The 21870-nt window shown below is 36.6% G+C and overlaps 1 protein-coding gene across 1 annotated transcript; it reads right to left on the reverse strand.

The window, feature by feature from the left end:
* Positions 1-1420: 1420 nt before the first annotated feature.
* Positions 1421-21388, reverse strand: LOC119792503. Its single transcript, XM_038299168.1, has 23 exons — positions 21311-21388; positions 18680-18748; positions 18502-18588; positions 18335-18400; positions 18144-18233; positions 15016-15111; positions 14179-14235; positions 13980-14078; positions 12898-13038; positions 12371-12460; positions 12180-12272; positions 12059-12112; positions 8257-8397; positions 7673-7762; positions 7482-7574; positions 7361-7414; positions 7078-7167; positions 6296-6367; positions 6132-6203; positions 5964-6047; positions 5071-5151; positions 4145-4499; positions 1421-1979 (listed from the first exon to the last, which is right to left on the reverse strand). The coding sequence occupies exons 2-22, from the start codon at positions 18729-18731 to the stop codon at positions 4357-4359; spliced, it is 1845 nt and encodes a 614-aa protein (XP_038155096.1). The 5' UTR covers positions 18732-18748; positions 21311-21388; the 3' UTR covers positions 1421-1979; positions 4145-4356.
* Between the last annotated feature and the right edge of the window lie 482 nt (positions 21389-21870).

Genomic DNA, 21870 nt, shown 5'->3' on the forward strand with positions numbered 1-21870 from the left:
CAGTTAATGATTCAATCAAAGGTTTCTACATTGTTCATTAAGGTCAGATGTTTAGAGAAAGTGCTAGAAAGTGCTGACCTATTTTGTAGGTTTGGAACAATTTTACCACTGAAACCTGTTGAACATTTCTGGTCTGTGTTTCCTGACTTATGAATGCTAACTCACACTTACCTTTCCACAATATCACGCTTTCTTTTGTCTTCGTTATTATAAGAATGACAAATAAAAATATGAGGCCTTAAATCATGTTATAAAGCAGAAAAACTTCCAACTTTTCAGTGGTCAACAAGTGTTGCACAATTAAGTAAAAAAAAAAAAAAAAAAAAACAATAATGTGAGAATCTTTATTTTCTCCAATTCATTGGTTTAAAGAAAATAACTTTAAGGCTTTTTGTAGTATAAACCTCTTTCCTCCTTTCTTGTTCTGATCCATTTCAGTTTTTATTTGGTATAATTCTCTTATTATAAGTCTGGTCAATATAATCCAAACACATTTTAAAGGAAAAGTCCGGTCAGCAAGGAATAATAAATGGATCATTATTTATAACTAAAAATAATACATTTGCAGTGAGTTAATCTAGTGTTAATCAGTAAAAAGATAAAAATAATAGTTTTTGTTGCAATCACTGAGTCTGGGAGCGGCCATTTTTGCCCAAATATAGTAGCCCCTCCCTCCTGCCATCTTCCAGCAGTGACGTCACGGTGCGGTAAGCCTAGCGCCATTCTCCCCGCTTTCCAAGCTAAATCAATGGGAACTACTAGACACATCTGCAATCAACAACAATTATTGAAGATTTCCAGAGGACTTCACCATTGAAATTCACCAGAGCTATAGTGAAACTGACAATGCCCACGTGCATGGCAGCTGGATGCTGGAATACATCGGGTAAAAGTGAAAAAATAAGAGTTATTCCACCTTTCTGATTCCTGATCCTCCACGGACGGGTTGGTCGTTGGATCGCCAACTTGAAGAGGGAGGATTTGCCATCGAACTTCTGGCCAGAGAAAAAACCCGTAATATGTAGCCAACATTTGGAAGAAGAATGTTTTCAAGATGACTTGGATAATAGCGCGTTGTGACAAACACCAGATACAGCACTGGGACTTGATCAACAGCCGATACCGCACCGTGACGTCACTAACCAGTAGGTGGCAGTAGTGTTCTTTGACAACTTTGATGCCTCCAGTAAAGCACATTCACATGAAAATGACTCTGGATTAAAAACACTGATCATTTATTGAACAGGATGGAATCATTTCAGATTTAAAGAACTTTCAGAAGTTTGGATTCTGAATTTGAGCGACTTTTCCTTTAAGAACCATTTCAACAAGCTGAGAATTAAACTGTGGTCGTCTCTGTCAGTCCAGTGAATCTGGCCATGCAGTGTCATCCAAGCTGACACCAATAAAACACTCAATGTTCATAAAATCACACATTTATAGCAACAGAAAGGAGGATAAACAAAAAATAAATACAAAAGTATAGAATTTCTCTTTAAACTGCTTAAAAAAATTATTTTTAGGTTTTCTTGAATCTAACTCTGCATGTTCTCACACTGCTGCTGTCCCACATGTACAGCAGTCTTTTATTGGGATAATAAGACAGCATAGCTAAGACATCTTTTCCTGTGCCTAAATCCAAACTTGCATCCACAGCACTCTGTGTCATCAAATCAAAGGCATACGTCACACGTTTGTCTTTGCTATCAGTAAAGTACAGCACCCCACACACGATGAAGGCATTTCCAGCCTTAGCTGAGGGGTAGGCGGTTTTAATTATGGACTGCAGAGAGAAAGTGTCTGGGTCCAGCTTTGCAACCATTATTTCGTCAGTATTCGAGGCGAAGATAACCCACAGACCATTTTCATCCACTGCGAACTTGAAATAAGTCTTTGAGTTGTGGAAGAGATACCTCAGTTGGTTATATCTGCTGTCTGGTATGATCAGGGTGGTTGTTTCCCTCGTTTTCAAGGTAAACCTATCAAATAAAAACATTTGATGAGATGTTTTAGGGGAAAACAGGCAAGATACAGTAAAACATTTAGAAAAATAGTTATGATTCTTTAAGCTAAAGAGATAAACTAAAGTAATTGTCATGATCTGGCCTGTTTGCTCTTCCTTAATTAGTCATTCCTTTCACCTGTCTTTTCCCTCCCTGCCTCAATTATAATTTATTCCTCTCACCTGTTTCCTTTGGTTTATATTCAGTTCAGCCTGAGCATTCAGGGCCAGATCCTTACTTGTCTTTCTGTTAGCCTGTCTGTTATTTTTATTTCATGTCCTGGATCCTAGCAGCCAGTGGAAAGAGGGTTTTTGTGTCTGTCTCGTCTCCTGATCGTCCACTGTTCCTCCCCCGCTGAGTCCTCTAGGTTTTTGGCTCATTATGGGGGGAGGTTCAGTTTTTATCCAAGTAAGCCTGGCTCCAGGGAGGAGACCAGTTTAAAGGTCCTGCATCAAGTTCTGATTCCACGTCCTGTCTCGGCTATCCTCTGTCTGCTCCTGTGCGTGACCACCTGGTCACGCTTTCGGACCCTGTCAGACTCTGACACCGCCTGGGAGCCTGTGGATGCCTGGAAGTCTGGATCCTGCCACCTGTTCCTGCCTGATCTGGAACCTGTTCCTGTCTGTTCTGGATCCCTGACCAGGATCGGCTTCCAGCATGACCTCTGGGACTGCAGCACTTGGGGACATTCTTGGACTGGACTGTTAAACCAGGTAAGTGGCCAACTCAGATAATCATCTTCTGTCAGATGATTGTGTGTTTCTCCTGCAGAGTGTCTGTTATTGGGCGGTGCCCCGCTCCCCATCCTGCAGTTTCCGCGAGCCACAGCTCCACTTTTGTTTTATGATTTAATAAACGTTTTGAACTTTCCTACTGACTGTGTCTCCTTGAATACTGGGTCCATCTGTCCCCGGTTCATGACAGTATTAAACTAAAGGGAAAAACGGGTATTGACTATAGGTTTGCTGGTCTGATGGGGTATGCTGGTCTGACAGAACGCCAGAGGGCCCCGTAAGAGGCCCAGCTGACACCAGCTGATATTTATCTATTTATAGAAATGGCCAAAACACAGTCACATGGTGTTTCATCCACATGCCTTTCAAATGGGGCTTTAAAATTTCTAAAACATGTTTCAAAATTATTTTTTCACAAACACTTTTTTTTATAGCTGTATAAACAAATAAAATGAGATTTAAAAATTCACCAGGTATTCATTTTAGCCCCTCCCCCAATGGCCGCCATCAGTGCAAACGAGAGGCTCAGACCTTTCCAAGGATGGGGTCGGAGGTAATTGTGCAACCATTTAAGGAAATCTTAAATCTTAGGAGCAAAGGCTTTGCAGAAGGTCTCCAATAATGCAAATCAGCATATCTGTCTGACCAGATTCCCATTTATGAGTGGAAAATATGCATTCTTGCATAATATGGCCACTTTCGGCATTGTACCAAAATCCCATTTCCTCCTAGCACACTGCCAACTAAAACCTTTGTTGAACAAACATGCTTCAACTTATTCAGTCCAAATTTGCTTGACTCATAGTCAAGATGTGGATCTATAAAGTCTGAGGGTTCAGCCAGAGTTTCAAATGGGCCTTCATGGTGTTTTGCAGTGTTTATTTTAGAACAAAATTTTGGCGAGGCTAAATATTTTTCATTTTTTTCTTTGTTTAATCACCTATAAATCAGACATGGTGACATTTAAAATAGTGGTTCCACCTAAAAATGATTCCTGTTATACAGATCAGTGGCGGTTCTAGACCAAATGTACCAGGGGGGCCAGGAGGGGGCCAGCGTGTTTTCATGGGGGCACAGAAAAGCATGAAATAAAAAAAACAGGCCGAGCGATTCAAATAAATTAAGATAGCTGCACAAAGTGAAATTTCTCTTCAATTAGGTTTCATTAAAATTCCAAATGTCTTAATAGGTCAATATACTTTCAGAATTTAGGGATTTTACTTTTTTTTTTTACTTAATTTAAGTTAAAATTACAGTTTTCTATAAAATCTGAATTAGAATTTAAGTAAAACTGCTTTAATTCACGTATTTCATTTCAAGTAGAATTTTCTCCTAAGACTTCTTAGGCTTAAGGGGTTAAACGGTAACAACAAAAAAAAGGAAAGTGTTTAAAAAGAAAACACTTACTTTAAAAGCTTGTTTGTTCCTCCTTTGTGGAAGAAGAATGAGCCGTTATAAACGATGTGGCTGCAGCCTTGGAAGAACGTGCTGCGATCTAGGATTGTGCGACTTTTCTCCAGAGGCACTGAAATGTTTTCAAACTCCTTCAGAATGTTACCTGGTGAAGGAGAAGTTTCTCTTTTAATTCATGAAATTTCCTCTTTAGAGTGAAGAAAATGTCAAACTGTGAATAAATAACCTGAAAAATGTGTTGTCACCCAGATCCGATCGCCAGTCTGTGAAGCATCCAACATCACTGCTCCGTACGTGCTGTGCATTTTGGTGGACTTATCTGAACACTTGATGGCTTTAATGTTGCATTCTAAATGAAAAAAAAAGGTAGAAACTTGAAAAAAAAAAAAAATAATATATATATATATATATATATATATATATATATATATATATATGATTCTCATTCAATCATTTATTTGGGTTGATTTTTATACAGGTATTTCTGTGTAATATTTTATAATTTTTTTTTATGTTCACTGCATGTGTCTGAGTGTGTAAGTCAGAGTTTCAAGAGCAAAACCTTCACACTGATGTTATAGAGGTCTCAAAAACTCATGCATCAAATATGATACACATGGCTTTAAAGGGTTAAAGTTTATTTTTCGTGCAAAACTAAAGGGATCGACGTGTATTGACTATGGATATTCTGTCTGACCGGGTATGCTCATCCAACAGAACATTCCCACTCCTTTAAAGTCTTCTTTTAGCTATTCAACATTAAATTAAAAATGTGACTACGACTTTAAGGCAGGTTTAATTACCATCATTAAAGCTGTTTCTTAAAAAAAATAAATAAAGGAGCTCTTCCAAAGCATTTTGCAAAACAGCCAATAAAACAGAACATTAAATCTTAATGCCAGTAGAGGACAGACTCTCACCACGTTTCATTGGTTGGTCTACAAGATGTCCACTGCTGTTTGAAGCCTTCCTCCTCTGACTGTTGTCAAAAGAAGCTGAAGCTGGAAAATAAAACAAGTAAATGCTTTCTATGCGCTGCTGTTACTTTGCTCCTTTGGAAACAAAGACACTGAATCTGAAGGAGTTCATGTTGGTTGTCATTCACTGTAAAAAGTTTTTCAGGGTTTTGGAAGAGATACAGGCCCACAGCACCACAACTCCTCCATCCTACTTAACAATGGGGATGAAATTCTTTCTCTTAGTTTTATGCCATGAGAAAGCATAAAACCCACATTTTTTTCATTTCTCATGTAGATATTTTTAACTTGGTTACCCCATGATGTCCCATTTTTAAATATCTCATAAAAATCCTTCAACACCTCTTTTAAGGGTGTTTCAAACTTTTTTAATATTGCTGCATGCATATATGCTGCTATAGGCTTAGACTACTGGAGGACATAGAGACCCCTTTTTCATCATTCTGCTTCATTCTATCTCTATTCTCCCACTCTGCAGAATCTGTTAGTTCAATCTCTAACGTTCTGCTCTCTCTGCTTTTTCTCATAGTAGCTTCATCTGGTCTGTTCCTGTTTGGCTGTGACTCCATCCTGGAGAGAAATATCAGCTGTGCTGCTGCCATCAACACCTTTGTTTCTAGATGTTGGAGATCGGCCTGTTTTCCAGTGTAGTCCTGTTTCTCTGACTGTGACTAACTGGATGTGCTCTCTTCATCCTTATTTTTTTTTAGAGTTTTTAAGAGTAATTTTCCCCTAAATTAATACATTTTAAAAAAATTAAAGGTTGTTTCTTTTTTAAAGTCATACATTGCAGTATTGCTGCAGTATAACTCAGCTTTGAACGATCTTAATGTTACCTGGTTCCTTGTTTCTCTGTGGATGATTCTTAGAGTCATTCAAATTCAAAGCTTCCTTGAAGTTAACAGCAGGAACTCTTGAATCTAAAGAAATCAAAGTTAAAAACTCAACATATTGCTGTAGATAAGGTTCAATAGTGCATCTCATATTTAAAACGATGCTTTTACCACTTTCTGCAGGGGTTTTCTCCATGATTGTATTAATAAAGTTATTGCTGCTTCGGCTGTTTTCAGTTGGCACTGTAGTGAAATAAAAAATGCAGATAAATCCCTTTTATTCATAATACTGAAAACAAAGGGTGCCGCGTTCTTTTCAGAATAAAAGCCTTTACCTGGATATGGTTTCATTGGCAGAGTTGCTGTGTTTTCAGCATCCAAGTCGTTCAGCACCGCAGTCTTTCCATCTTCATAAAAAAATTATACATTTTGAAGTACGGGGCGCCGTTTGAAAAATTAAGCAGTCAAAAAACGGCAGCAATATTTAGTGTTATTTAGCGTTTTTTAAGAGAAAAATAAGGGGGTTATTTTTTTCTAAGTCTAAGCTAAATATTTAGTTTAAAAATTAAATATTTAGATTTTTTAAAATAAATATTTAGCTCCAGACTAAATATTTTGTTTGGTAGATAAATATTTAGTTCATTAAATAGATATTAGATAGATAGGTCCAACTAAATATTTAGTTTGCAAATTATTGAATTTTTTGAATTGAATGAATATTTATTTTGTTAGATAAATATTTAGCTCCAAACTAATCATTTAGTTTGTTAAATAAATATTTAGTTCATTAAATAGATTTTTAGGTCCAACTAAATATTTAGTTAGCAAATTAAATATTTAGCTCAGAACTAAATATTTATTTTAAAAAGTAAGATTTGTATGAATGAATGACAGTGAAAAAATTACTTGGAAAAAAATAACCTCCTTATTTTTCTCTTAAAACGCTAAATAACCATAAATATTTCTACTAATTTCTGACTGCTTAACTTTACAAACGGCGCCCCATATTGAAGTCATTTCGCAGCCAGATGTATTTTTTATATTATTTATCATTTATAAGGAAAAGCTTTATCTATCAGAATTGTTTGTTTATTTATTTATTTTTTTGTTTCCTTACCTGATTCTATTTTTTTATTTGAAGGATTGTAAAACTCATAAATATTTAGAGCGGCTCTGGTGTCATTAGCTGAATGCCCTGCTGGTGTTTCTGTGAAAGAAAGAAGTGATTTAACCAGAGTAGATAGAATGAATAATTCCCTTTATTAGATCAAACTGAACTGAATTATTTAGAAAGAATTGGATTATTAAAAACAAATATTTTCTAAATGATTTATGTGATTAGCTCTAAGATCACCTAATACAAAATAGGACTAATGAAGATCATAACAAAATGTTTTTACCATTTTTGAAGCCTGTTTCAGCAATAATACTGTCATTGAAGGCATCATCTGCACCTATAAAATAATGACATGTTAGACAATGATTTTAAGATTTTAATGCAAGTTAAACCAAGATTTAAACCTTTTGATAATGTCGTTGGTCCGTCTGTAACATGTAGAGCGTTTGAATCATTTCCAGTCACCTTTTCTTCAAATTTCTCACTTTGCTCTGGATCTAAAAACATAATCAAAAGAAAGAAGTTTGCCAAAAACATTTCCTCTAAAACTGGACTAAACCACAGATAAAAATATTTCTGAGTCTTGGTATTTTACCAGGTTTCATTTTTTCCCCTGGATAATCATAAGACTGAGAAACATTGAAAGCATCTCTGTCAATAATTGCTGAATCTTCTGTTGGTTGTTCTGTAAGAAAAGACGGATAATATTTGACGACATGCAGAAAAATCTGACAGATATAAAGAGAAATGTTCTCCAGGGGTCATCAGAGGTCAACCGCTCCTGTGGCCCTGCTCACATTTGCACAAAATAAATCAATTAGGTGTCAATCAACCGTGCTACGTTTGTGCAGCAAAAAGTTTCATTTTTTTCCAGTTTAAAATTAAATTATTCATATTCATCGGTTAGTAAATTATAATTTATATGACATTCACAGTTTCAGCAGGAACAGATGTTCACTGACCTTTGATGACCTCTACAAACTATTATCAATATCATTTAAATAATAGCAATACAAAGATGTTATATATTTTAAAATTTGAATTTAAAAATATATATATTTTAAATATATTTTACATCAGTACTTTTAGCATCCGCTTTGCTGCCATTAGACATCAGATTTTAGCCTCTTTAAAAATAATTCAGTCACACCAAAAGTTGATTCTTCAGAGTTTGCTCACCTATTACTGGGTTTATCCATCCCTCTGTAACATCTATAGCCTCTGAATTATTCAAAGTTAATGTTGTATTTAGGTTATTCTGATAATCAGAAGCTTTAAAATCATCTCTAGTGAGATTAGCTGAATCTCTCATTGGTAGTTCTGTAACAAAAAACAACAACATAAAAACAGAGTTTAGTTCAGAGTGCATTATCCGGGTGAATCACAGCAAATGAATTAAAAATATAACAGAAATGTTTTATGATAATACAGAAAAAATATATTTAATTAATTCAGCTCAAGATGTTCAACTTCTATTCATTTCAAGTGTCTTCTTCTATTAATCTGATGAATGTAAATTACAGTTAATAAAACCCCAAAACTCAGTTTATGTAAAAAAAAAGTCAATATTAACAAAAAAAAAACATTGTCAATAAGGGAATATGATGTTATGACCTCATTATTGTCCACGCAAACATTAGAAGGACTGTAGACTTCAAAGTTGTCAAGCTGACAGTAATTCACACCCTCAGAAAGAAGAATTATTTAGGGATAGAAAAACATAAGATGCTGGTTGTCCCAAAGGAAAATCGAGACGTAGGAAATTATGATTGTGTAAAAGATGCACATGGAAAGATGAGAACTGCAGCCTTTAGGGGCTGTGAAGCAAAAGTTTGGTAGAACTTCAGAAAGATGGAAATAGAGCTGAATTCAGACCCACAGCTACGGGAAGCCGTTTGTAAAATGAAGCAGTCAAATATTAGGAGCAATATTTATGGTTATTTCGCGGCTTTTAAGAGAAAAATAAGGAGGTTTTTTTTTTTCAAGTCATTTTTTTTTCTAGTTCATTCATTAATTTATAAAAAATAAAAAAGTAACCTCCTTATTTTTCGCTTAAAACACGCTAAATAACCATAAATATTTCTCCTAATTTTTGACTGCTTAACTTTACAAACGGCGCCCCATATTGAAGTCATTAGGCAGCCAGAGGTATCTTTCTGATTTTTTTTCCTTTATAGGGAAAAGCTTTATCTACGGAAGAGGATTAGGGCCACTGGAAGAAAAAAAAAAAGTTAACTGATTTTTAAATTTTATTTCAGGTTAGTATGGGAAAAAAGTCAGAATTCTGACTTTAATCTCAGAATTCTGACTTTTTTCTCAGAATTCTGACTTTTTTCCCAGAATTCTGACCGAATTCTGACAGTAGAAAATGTCAGAATTCTGAGATTAAAGTCAGAATTCTGAGATTAAAGTCAGAATTCTGAGATTAAAGTCAGAATTCTGACTTTTTTCTCATACTAAACTGAAATAAAATTTAAAAATCAGTTAACTTTTTTCTTTGTTTTTTCACTGGCCCTAATCCCCTTCCGTATTTATCTATCAGTATTGTTTGCTTTTTTGTTTTTTGTTTTTATTTCCTTTCCTGATTCTATTTTTTTATTTGAAGGATTGTAAAACTCAGAAATATTTAGAGCGGCTCTGGTGTCATTAGCTGAATGCCCTGCTGGTGTTTCTGTGAAAGAAAGATGTGATTTAACCAGAGTAGATACACTGCAAAAAATGTAAATCTAAATACCGTATTTTCACGACTATAAGGCGCACTTAAACGTCTTTTTTTTCCCCTCAAAATGTGCGGTGCGCCCTATGGTGCGGTGCGCCCTATGTGTGTTGTAACTGCGACTTTTGAGACCACCTCATTGAGGAGATGATGAAAGAGTGGCTGAATGTAAGGAGACCAGGTGTTTTTTTCCACTCATCACCATCGCTGTTAATATGTAACTCCATGCGTGCCCATCTCACAGCTGATGTGAAAAACATGGGGAAACAAATTAACGCTGTGCTCGCTGTTCAACCGCTGGACATCGGTGTGAACCGGACCCAGCAGGTGCAGCAGAAGCAGCGAGTTTACATGCAAAGTCAATGGTTGACGCGCGTATAGGTGCAGCAAAAGGTCCCGCAGCGCGTTTTGAGCTGCAGGTGCAGCGCGTCGGGAGCGCGCCGCCAACGCGCTGCTGCTGCTCGAGATGGAAAAATTGAAGTTTTGCTGCTGGACGCGCCGCATCAACCAATCAGAGAAGCTGATCTGGGAGCTGACAGCGAGACAGACACAGCGCTCTGATGACATATGATATTAACGCAAATGAAACGGGCTGGGGAGATGATGAAAGGCAGGTGTATGTGAGGAGACCAGGTGGTTTTTTCCACGCATCACCATCGCTGCGTGCCCATCTCACAGCCGATGTGAAAAAAAAAGATGAATCAAATGAACGCTGTGCTCGCCGTTATCCCGGGGGTCTGACAAAGGAACTTCAACAGCTTGACATCGGTGTGAAGCGGCCGTTCAAAGTAAGGCTGCGAGCGGCGTGGGAGCGATGGATGACAGACGGAGGGCACAGTTTCAGGATAAGTTGAAGGCAGCGCCGGGCAAGTTACGCCACCGTTTGCGGATGGATTGTAGATGCTTGGGCTAACGTGTCTGCTGGCTCTATTGTTCAAGCTTTCGCAAAAGCCGGCATTATTTCTGAGGAGCCGCGCTGCACGGAAAGTGACTCTGACAGCGAAGAAGGGGAAATTGGCATGTCTGATTTAGCGCAGCTGTTTAATTCAGAAACAGAGGATGATGACTTTGATGGGTTTGATTTATACTTTGTAATAAATACATGAATAAAGCACAAACATACTCAGTTTTGCTCCCGCTCTATTTTTCTACCTGAAAACTTAATTCAACAGCAGCCTCTGGGCGGGTCTCCTCCTCTTCACCGCGGTGGCTGGCAGGTGTTTTTTCATCTAAATAATCTAAATCTTGCAGCTATATTTGCTGTGATCAGGGGGAATAAAGTAGTTTTAATATGTTTTTAAGTGAGAAAGGCCACCTGAAAACTTAATTGCAGTCAGTTCATCCAGATGATCTATTTCTGTCGGAGGCGCTCAGACCCCCACATACCAGCGGTGCACCGACAGTAAAAATCCCTTCAACAGCAGCCTCACACGGCGGCTGGCAGGTGTTTTTCATCTAAATAATTTACAGTGCAGGCACCAGGATACCGGCAATAAAAGCGAACATATTCCGTCGGCAGGTTTCAGGATTTTAAGTTAATTTAGGAGTAATCACAGCGCTGTGTCATCTGCGAAGTGTCTGTCTCATGGCCAGCACGCAGGTTTGATTAATTTGTAATAAATACATGAATAAAGCTCAGTCATACTCAGTTTTGGGCCCGCTGTATTTTTAAAATACGCAGTAGAGGTATTTAAAGGTAGTAGAGGACATGTACCTGTATATAAAAAACGCGCCCTATAGTCCGGTGCGCCTTATGTGTGTGTTAAATACAGAAATGGGACACATAACTGAGACTGCGCCTTTTAGTACGGTGCGCCTTATGGTCGTGAAAATACGGTAAGTAATTTTTTCTTAAAATAAGTAATTTTTTTTCTTGAATTGAGGAGGTAAGTGAGACACTTTGTCAATGGAACAAGAAAATTTACATTTAAAAAAAGAAAAATAACTGCATTGTCTTATTTCAAGTGCACATTATCCAATTATCTTGTTCTAAGAGTAAAAATACTAATTTCATTGGCAAACGATCCTATTTACCTGCTCAAATTAAGAGTAAAATCCCTTAATTTAAGAATTTTTGTACTTATTTCTAGATCATTTTTGCAGTGTAGAATTAATAATTCCTTTATTAGATCAAACTGAACTGAATTATTTAGAAAGAACTGGATTATTAGAAACAAATATTTTTCTAAATGATTTATGTGATTAGCTCTAAGATCTACTAATGACAAAATAGGACTAATGAAGATCATAACAAAATGTTTTTACCATTTTTGAAGCCTGTTTCAGCAATAATACTGTCATTGAAGGCATCATCTGCACCTATAAAATAATGACATGTTAAACATTGAATTTAAGATTTTAATGCAAGTTAAACCAAGATTTAAACCTTTTGATAATGTCGTTGGTCCGTCTGTAACATGTAGAGCGTTTGAATCATTTCCAGTCACCTTTTCTTCAAATTTCTCACTTTGCTCTGGATCTAAAAACATAATCAAAAGAAAGAAGTTTGCCAAAAACATTTCCTCTAAAACTGGACTAAACCACAGATAAAAATATTTCTGAGTCTTGGTATTTTACCAGGTTTCATTTTTTCCCCTGGATAATCATAAGACTGAGAAACATTGAAAGCATCTCTGTCAATAATTGCTGAATCTTCTGTTGGTTGTTCTGTAAGAAAAGACGGATAATATTTGACGACATGCAGAAAAATCTGACAGATATAAAGAGAAATGTTCTCCAGGGGTCATCAGAGGTCAACCGCTCCTGTGGCCCTGCTCACATTTGCACAAAATAAATCAATTAGGTGTCAATCAACCGTGCTACGTTTGTGCAGCAAAAAGTTTCATTTTTTTCCAGTTTAAAATTAAATTATTCATATTCATCGGTTAGTAAATTAAAATTTATATGAAATTCATAGTTTCAGCAGGAACAGAAGTTCACTGACCTTTGATGACCTCTACAAACTATTATTAATATCATTAAAATAATAGCAATACAAAAATGTTATATATTTTAAAATATGAATTTTAAAATATATATATTTAAAAAAAAATATATATATATATATATTTTTTTTTTTTTTTTATTCTTCAGAGTTTTCTCACCTATTACTGGGTTTATCCATCCCTCTGTAACATCTACAGCCTCTGAATGATTCAAAGTTAATGTTGTATTTAGGTTATTCTGATAATCAGAAGCTTTAAAATCATCTCTAGTGAGATTAGCTGAATCTCTCATTGGTAGTTCTGTAACAAAAAACAACAACATAAAAACAGAGTTTATTTTAGAGTGCATTATCACAGAAAATGAATTAAAATATAGTTTGGAGCTAAATATTTATTTAACAAACCAAATATTTAATTTGCAAACTAAATATTTATCTAAAAAAGTAAGATTTGTATAATTTAATGAATGACACAGTGAAAGAATGACTTGGAAAAAATAACGCTAAATAACCAGAAATATTGCTCCTAAAATTTTACTGCTTAACTTTAGAAATAGCACCGAATACAAAGCTAACAAGTGAGATAAAAACCACCAATAAAGCGACATGGAGACTGTTTACACCTCAGCAGAGTCACAGGCTGGTCGCCTCCATGCTACGATAAACTGATGCAGTCATCCGTGGTAAAGGAGTCTTTTTAAGTATTAATTTCATATTCATACACTGGAAAAACAATCTAAAAATATATATAAAAAAATTTCAAATTAAGTGTATTTACCCTTAATGAGAGACGATTTGCCAATGGAATGAGTGTTTTTACTCTTAAAATAAGATATTTAGATAAAATGCACTTGAAATAAGACAATGGAATTGTGTTTTCTTATTTTAAATGTAAATTATGTTAGTCCATTGGCAAAATGTCGCTTTACCTCCTTACTCCAAGAACAAATGAAATTATTTTAAGAAAAAATTACTTATCTAGATGTTGATTTTTCCCTGTGTACATCATCTAGATATCTGTGTTTGTCTAAACCACAGTTAAATTTAGTAGGAGTTTCCATATACCATTATGCACCTTGTATCACAAATATTTTACCGGTCTTAAAGCTTGTTTCAGAGTTAAATCTGCTGTCATTGAATGCATCACCGTTTTGTTTTGTCCCAAGCGCACCGATAATATAAAAACATCCTGTTAGGTATCAAATCTCAGCACAAAAAGTAGAAGTTTGAAAGTTTACTGACCTCCTGATGGGTTTATCCACCCCTCTTTGACGTTTACAGCCTCTGAGTCATTCAAAGTCCCAACGTGGTCTCCTTCATAAAACAAGTCTGGTTCTGGTTCTAGAGAGATTTTTAATGTAAATAAATGCAACATAATTCAACCTCATTTTTAGATCAAAAATGTCATTAATCGATCAAGAGAAAAAAAGTTAGAAATTACCAGGATCTGTTTGAAATGTGTCTGTAGTGATATTATCTGAAGGTAGTGTTGGTGATTCTGGAAGAAATGAAATGAAGAAGGGATTCAGTTTATAGAACAAATGATAAAGCTTATTTCTAACAACAAACTCTATCCGCAGTTTATACCATTTAAAGATCATATTAACCTCATTAGTCAATGATTGAAACACGTTAAACAAAGACTTAAAAACTTCTAAAGACGAGGGAAAAAATATTGATCCATTAAAATATCCCCATATCTTCATATGCTGATATATTGCCATTTAAAAACACCATATCAATCTCTTTTACTAATGAAATATTGCTATATGTCATCGTTATGCTACGAAATCCCCCGAAAATTCACCAAATGTTGCCATATTTTTATATGTTGATATATTGACGCGGTATCGACCTATTTTACTAACAAAATCTCACAAGAATTTGCAAAATATCCCGAGAGTTTGTAACAGAACGATGAAGTTTCACCAGATTTTGAAAGTAAAATAGATCGATACCGCGTTTTTAAAAATCGATTTGATATCAGCATATGAAAATATATTTGAGTATATTATTTTTCAAAGTGTCAGAAATGGATAACAAAACTGCTATTTTCAATGACTACTAATTTTTGTCCAGCTTTAACATCGGTATCGATATCGGTTATCGGCTACATGAGTTTTAAAATATTGGATATCGGCCAAAATCCCAATATCGTGCATCCCTAGTTTCTGGTCCTGTCCCCTATTTTATCATATTTTAATTTCATGGATAAAACATTACAAAACAAATATTGTTTTTGCAAATTATTCTTTAGAGCAGAACTGTAACACAAAACCTTTTTTTTCCGCCATGATGTCTGTTCCTCCTTCGAAGCCTGTTCCAGTGATGACTCTGCTGCCATTAGAGGTGTTCATGTTTGCACCGACTTCATCTATCGTAGAAAGAAATGTTGAACACTGAACTGAAGCTGCTGCTATAGCCAGGGGGGGGATTTACCATTAGGCAAAACTAGGCAGTTGCCCCCAGGAGCTTTGGGCCCCATAAAACTCTGTTTACGTCTATGGTTAATACAACTATTCCTTATTTGTGCACATTAATTATGTTTTCGATAAGAATCGTTTCCCTAAAATGCCAACTTTAAGCGACTTTTCAGACCAAATGTTCAAATGGTTCTTAGGTCCCGGTATAAACAGTGGGGCGATCGTACCTTTGTGATTACAGCATCTAAACCACATATGTCAGAGTCAAGGTTTTTTAGGGCCCCTAGGATGATCTTGATTTATTATTAGAACCGGCCCGCAGACCGCAGCAAGCTGGCAGCCCGCAGATCTTTTACACGCACCAATACTACATTTCCAACAATGCAACGGTGACGCACCGAGCAGTAGGCTGCTTCATTTCAGTGTTTGTTAGCACAGCAATCGTCAGCATAACTGTAAAATTAACTTTCAGATACCCATCAAAAATGCTCAGCTCAGAGCCTTGCCCCGAACATTGATGAACTTGTGGAAAAGATGGGACACCACCAAGTATCACCCTCAACCTCAAACAAGTGAACATTACTGTGCAATCACATATTTAGAGTTTTTACTCAGTTCAAGTTTAAAAGTTAAAGTTTAATATTTGTTTTCACTGCATGCTACTTCTCCTTGAGGAAAGTGTTGTTTTTGATTAATAGATTTTTGCACTTTATTTTATTGTATTTCAATCCAATTATATTTTAAAAATATTTCAGTTGAGTGGATGATAGAAAATTGCTATTATTTTTTTCTTTGAAGTAAATTTAGCCCACTTTTGCTAAAATAGAAAATATAGGCTACTGATGGTGCCTTGAATAATACAGGTTTCTTTCATTTAATGTTCATGTTATGGGGATTTTTATACAAAGGAAATTTGTCTTTTGTGTCTGTTGAAAATTAAAGATTACTGACAGAGCCATACGAAAATATTGCTTTATTTATCTGATCATGTTGGAATATATTTGTTAGGTTTTCAGTAGGTTCAATTAGGTTCACTAGACTATATGCGTCATTTAAAAACATTTTAATGAACATTTGATCAGTCCGGCCCTCGGTTTGTAGCTAAATTTTTTATTTGGCCCTCCGTCCATTTGACTTTGACACCCCTGAAAACTGTGGAACACCTGCCTCTCGTTCTGCAGTTTCTCACTGATTTGAATAAATCTGACTGTATGATCTGGTTGAAATGTTAAGTGCCTTGAGATGACATGTGTTGTGAATTTGGTGCTATATAAATAAACTGAATTGAATTGATCTGCATCTTTTTAAATCCAGATTAATGAATAATTTTTTAAATCGGCTTCTAATACTTAGGACACATTGTTTTATTAGATTAGATTAGATTAGATTAGATTAGATGAGCTTTATTGATCTCACAGCGGAGAAATTCACTCGTCACATATTGGCATAGAAGTTACAGAAGGTGCAAACGGAGGAAAAAGGTGCATTAAGAATAAGCAATATATATACAGTATATCAAGATAAATAGGATTAAGGTGCCAGTGTACATGTATTGCACACAATGAAAAACAAAATAAAAATAAGAAATAAAAAAAATAAGGCATAAAAATATGTACAATCCAGATGGCTTATATACAGGTGTAGAAATATTGCACATTCAGCATTTTGCAAAGATGCTTATGATTTTAGTTTTTTTTTTTGCAATGTTTTTATCTTTCTGTGAAGCACTTTGGTCTTCCTAGTGTTGTTTAAAGTGCTATATAAACGAACTTTGATGGGATTTCAGACCCCTCTAGCACTTTGATTTCTAAAAAGCTCCTAGCGCCAAATCTAGAGACTTTTTTCTGCTACTGGAGACTTTGGAGACAACATCTAAAAGCAGCGAACTCTGCTCTCCAGATCGAGTAGATTGGTAACCCCGCCTCCTGCTCTCCTCTATCTTGTCTGCTGTCATGATTCATGCAGCTATTATTTCATCCAAATGAAAAATGGAGAACAGATAAGCAGATCATGGCTTGTCTACAGTGAAAAGAAGGACTGGGTTATTTACTTTGGCCTTTTTGGAAACACAGGAAGGAGCAATCAGCTAAGTGAGCTTAGTGCTTGGAAAAAATCTTTCATTCCTTTAGAGACAGCATGAAAAGTCAGCTGAGTACAAAACATAGAGAGGAAAACAAGAAGAAAAGGGACAAGAAGAGAGGGACACAACCTAGAACAGATAATAGATGTCTATTCTATTAACATTTCTCCAGAGATGGGAAGTAACGAAGTACAAATACTTTGTTACTGTACTCAAGTAGATTTTTCTGATATTTTTACTTTACTACTTATTTTTATGGCGACTTTTTACTTCTACTCCTTACATTTTAAAAAATTGGCTCGTTACTTTAGCTTTGAATCATTTCAATGGAGTTACCGTTATTATTTTTCACGTCATCAATACCAAATTCAATCTAATTGGATGGGAATCTACGTTGCATTTGACGCACCACTACAAGATGAATCGACAGATTCGGCGGTATTCATTGGCGGCAAATCATTGCAGCTTGGTGGCGGTGGCGTTAGCATAGTAGCATGGACGACGAGATGATTGAAAATGAACACAACGGAGATCTAGTCCTATTGGCAGACATCCATTTAAAATGTAGGCAACGGCATGAAAAAAGTGGTTTCTACTTTTACTTTTATACTTTAAGTAAATTTACAGGCCTGTACTTTGTTACTTTTACTAGAGTAAAGAAGTTTAATCAGTACTTCCACTTTTACCAGAGTATTTTTTAACACAAGTATCTGTACTTTTACTCAAGTACGGAAAGTGAGTACTTTTGCCATCTCTGCATTTCTCTATCTGTAGAATGGGGCTGTTTTATGTGTTGTCTTCTCCATTCAGAGGGCCCCCTGCTTGTCTTTGCCTAGGGCCCCACATTTCCTAAATCCGGCCCTGGCTATAGCAGTAAAATTGTTAAAATTTGGGAAGTCTTACCGGCCATTATATCAACGCCCTGCGTAACATTTCCAGTGTCCCAGTCTTCAGATGGAGGATGGGTTTCATTTTTATAAAACAGCTGTGATTCTGTTGAAAAAAGCGCATTAAACATTATTTTCTTAATTTTCACAGTTTGTATACAGATCTATTAGTATTCCTTCTACAATAGATCTCTATTGTTGGATTACCAGGTTGGAGTTTGTTATAAAAATGTTCCTGCAGGTTTGTGCTGTTCTCAGTCAGACGGGATGTTCCTGCAGAGAGACATTAATGAATATCTGAAAATGGATTTTTACACAAACCAGTCACCACAACGAAATAAAAAGTCTTTAGAAATACTCAAATAAAGGCATGCCATTTTCAAAGCTTGGATGAAGTTTCTCAAAGTCGGTAGAATTCAAGGCATCTCTGTCATCGGTTTTGTCTCTCAGCGTTGGTGACACTAGAAATAGAGAGCAAAATGAAACAAAACCAAATTCATGGCAGGACTTTTTAGCCATTTTTAATGTATAGCAGAAAATTATTATAAATACCTAAGTCTTCAGATTTACCTGTTGTCAAAAGGATTTCTACGGTGGTTTCCATCCAGGGTGATACTAGTTCTGTGGGAAATAAAACCACTTGACATAAAACAGATGGAGGTAACACGTTATTTCTAGGTCTAAATGAATAAGGTCCACGGCAGATTTAATTCTTTTGAAAAGAAAAAAGCCTTCAGCTGATCCAAAATGCTGCAGCCAGAGTTCTGATGAAAATTAAAAAGAGAGATCATATCTCTCCTATCCTGGCTTCTCTTCATTGGCTTCCTGTTAAATCCAGAATAGAGTTTAAAATCCTCCTTCTCACATATAAAGCCTTAAATGGCCAAGCTCCATCTGATATCAGAGATCTGATTGTTCCTTATGTTCCTAACAGAGCACTTCGCTCTCAATCTGCAGGTTTACTAGTGGTTCCTAGAATTTCTAAAAGTAGAATGGGAGGCAGATCTTTTAGTTCTCAGGCTCCTCTCCTGTGGAACCAACTACCAGTTTTAGTCCGTGAGGCAGACACCCTGTCTACTTTAAGGCTAGGCTTAAAACTTTCCTTTTTGATAAAGCTTCTAGTTAGAGTGGCTCAGGTTATCCTGAACTATCTCTATAGTTCTGCTGCTATAGGCTTAGACTGCTGGAGGACATAGGGACCCCTTTTTCATCATTCTGCTTCATTCTCTCTCTGTTCTCCCACTCTGCAGAATCTGTTAGTTCAATCTCTAACGTTCTGCTCTCTCTGCTTTTTCTCATAGTAGCTTCATCTGGTCTGTTCCTGTTTGGCTGTGACTCCATCCTGGAGAGAAATATCAGCTGTGCTGCTGCCATCAACACCTTTGTTTCTAGATGTTGGAGATTGGCCTGTTTTTCAGTGTAGTCCTGTTTCTCTGACTGTGACTAACTGGATGTGCTCTCTTCATCCTCTGACATGGGAGCTGGCTCGGAGCTCGTCTGCCTGGCTGTGTGTTTCCTGGACGGGGCCGCCTGTGGAGCTGGTTGACAGTTGCCTTTTGTATCTATGCTTCTTTTTCTATGTCTGCTTCTGTCTCCTTGAACCCCAGTGGGCCTCAGCAGATGGCCGCTCACACTGAGCCTGGTTCTGCTGGAGGTTTCTTCCTGTTCAAAGGGAGTTTTTCCTCTCCACTGTCGCTACAAGCATGCTTAGTGTGAGGGATTGCTGAAGAGTCAATGAGTCGATGCAATCAGCTGGTTTTCCTTAGATAGAAAACTTTGAATCAATCTGAGTGGATGATCTGGTGAACTGGAAAGTGACCTGAGATGACTAGGGGTGTAAATCACATCCATTATGGCGATTCGATTCAGTATCGATTTCCTGACCCAACGATTCGATTATTTTCGATACTCAAGAATACACCACGATTCGATTCGATTCGATTAATCGATTAATCGGTTATTTTTTTTTTTTTTATTATTATTTTTTTTACACCTTACAGGCTAAACAAAGTTTCAAGTTTGAAATAAATCAATGAAAGCTGTAATATCATTATGCATTTTCTTTAGAAACAACATCAAATAACAGAAGTAGAAAAGTTGCATCAAAAAATACTGCACAATATCAGTGTAATGAGTTCAATGCAATACCTCGGCTCCAGAGAAACTGTCCAACATATTTTTTTAGAATGTAATAAATATACTCAGGAAAGAGAGATGTTGCTTAGAGAGTTAGACAGGAATAAAAATAAACTACATATAAGGGAATTGTTTCAAAGGTCATCTGGGGATGTAGTTTTTGGTAGTATTTTTAATTTTCTAAGAAGAACGGGTATTTTAGGGAGAATATAATAGTTTGTCTGGTCCATACTCCATTCTAGAAGGTGGCGGTAATGCAACTATAAGTTCTTTGCCAACCGCCATTAAAAAAAAGAAGAAGAAGAAGGCTTCAGAGTGTTGACGTCACCGCCCCCTTGAGAGACGCCCTGCTGCTCCTCTCCCAGATTGTAGCTGACCGCAGACAGGAGGCCGGTTTGTTTTGTTTTTATGACCGAAATTGCGGAAAACAACTCGTGAAGTTTGACCCGCTAGAAGAGCGAGGTGCGCGAGAACGCTGGGACCCTTTTTCCAGCTGAATCTCCGCTCTTTTTGCCCTCATGTCCCTTCGTCGTCGGACTAAACTCGTCCCCACTTCCTCACCCGCCTCGGCCGTATCTAGACCCACAGTGTGTAGCACAGACCACGCTTCAATACTTAGCATAATTAAAAAATTTCTGTGTGAAGCTTGCTGCAACAAACTGCTGTAAGAGTATAACCAGGAAGCGCGGTAGGAGGGCAAAATAGGTTTAGCGCCACCGCAGCACGGGAGGGAGAATTACGCCCAGGAGCAAATGGATAAAAATAGACCGGAGGAAAAAAAAACATGAATCGATTATCTTGCGGACGTGTCGATGCATCGGATCGTCGGCTTTTGGATCGATGCATCGATACAAAACGATTATTATTTACACCCCTAGAGATGACATGATGTGAATTGGAACTATAGAAATAAACTGAATCTAAACGGAATTGAACTGTAATAAATCTTTCCATATCAGGAGGTTTTGATGCTCAGCACAAATACTGCAGGGATAAATCAGAGCTTGCAGGACGTAAACATTTCTGAGTACAATCAGACCTCCTTACCATCTGCTGCCGTACTATTAGTGACATTTGAGCTGCTGGGGGGGGCTTCATTCTTTCCACCAGAGTCAACGCTATGAAACACTGTGGGATGAAATGAGACATAGTAATAAAAAGTAAAAATATACAGCAGCTCTCAATAATGTACATACCCGAATTGTAATACCTGGAGTTTATGATATAAGAAGAATTATACCATAAGGAGTCATTTCAAAATATTTTCAACAAATAAGAACATGTATCTGTACTATAACTGCAACTAACAATTATTTTGCTAATGGATTAATAATCATTAATCCGATTAACTGTTACATCCCTAATCTGTGCATTTTAACTAAAAAGGAGAGAATTTCTAAAGCTGCTATCACAAATTTGCAAAAGTGGGCCCACAATTTAACTAAAGGTCAGAAACACACCAAATCTGATTTTGCGTTCGATCCGGCAGAAAATCATGTCATAGAGGTTGTGGTGTTTAGCGTTCACTGAAAGTCAATGAGGTTGATTTCCTGCAGGGGGCAGCTTGGTTCCGACTGAGATAAGAGGCCAGATCTATTTTAGTCGGA

Source organism: Cyprinodon tularosa, unplaced genomic scaffold (assembly GCF_016077235.1).
Source record: "Cyprinodon tularosa strain WSP-4 unplaced genomic scaffold, ASM1607723v1 ctg1117, whole genome shotgun sequence".
Classification (NCBI taxonomy): Eukaryota; Metazoa; Chordata; class Actinopteri; order Cyprinodontiformes; family Cyprinodontidae; genus Cyprinodon; species Cyprinodon tularosa.

Bases quoted from the DNA above. Each gene is read 5' to 3' on its own strand.
- LOC119792503 (XM_038299168.1), bottom strand. From the start codon at position 18,731: ATGGAAACCACCGTAGAAATCCTTTTGACAACAGGTAAATCTGAAGAC. The intron at 14,079-14,178 runs GTAATTTCTAAC...AAATCTCTCTAG, and splicing joins CACATTTCAAACAGATCCTG to AACCAGAACCAGACTTGTTT. The intron at 4,500-5,070 runs GTGAGAGTCTGT...TTTTTCATTTAG, and splicing joins AGACCAACCAATGAAACGTG to AATGCAACATTAAAGCCATC.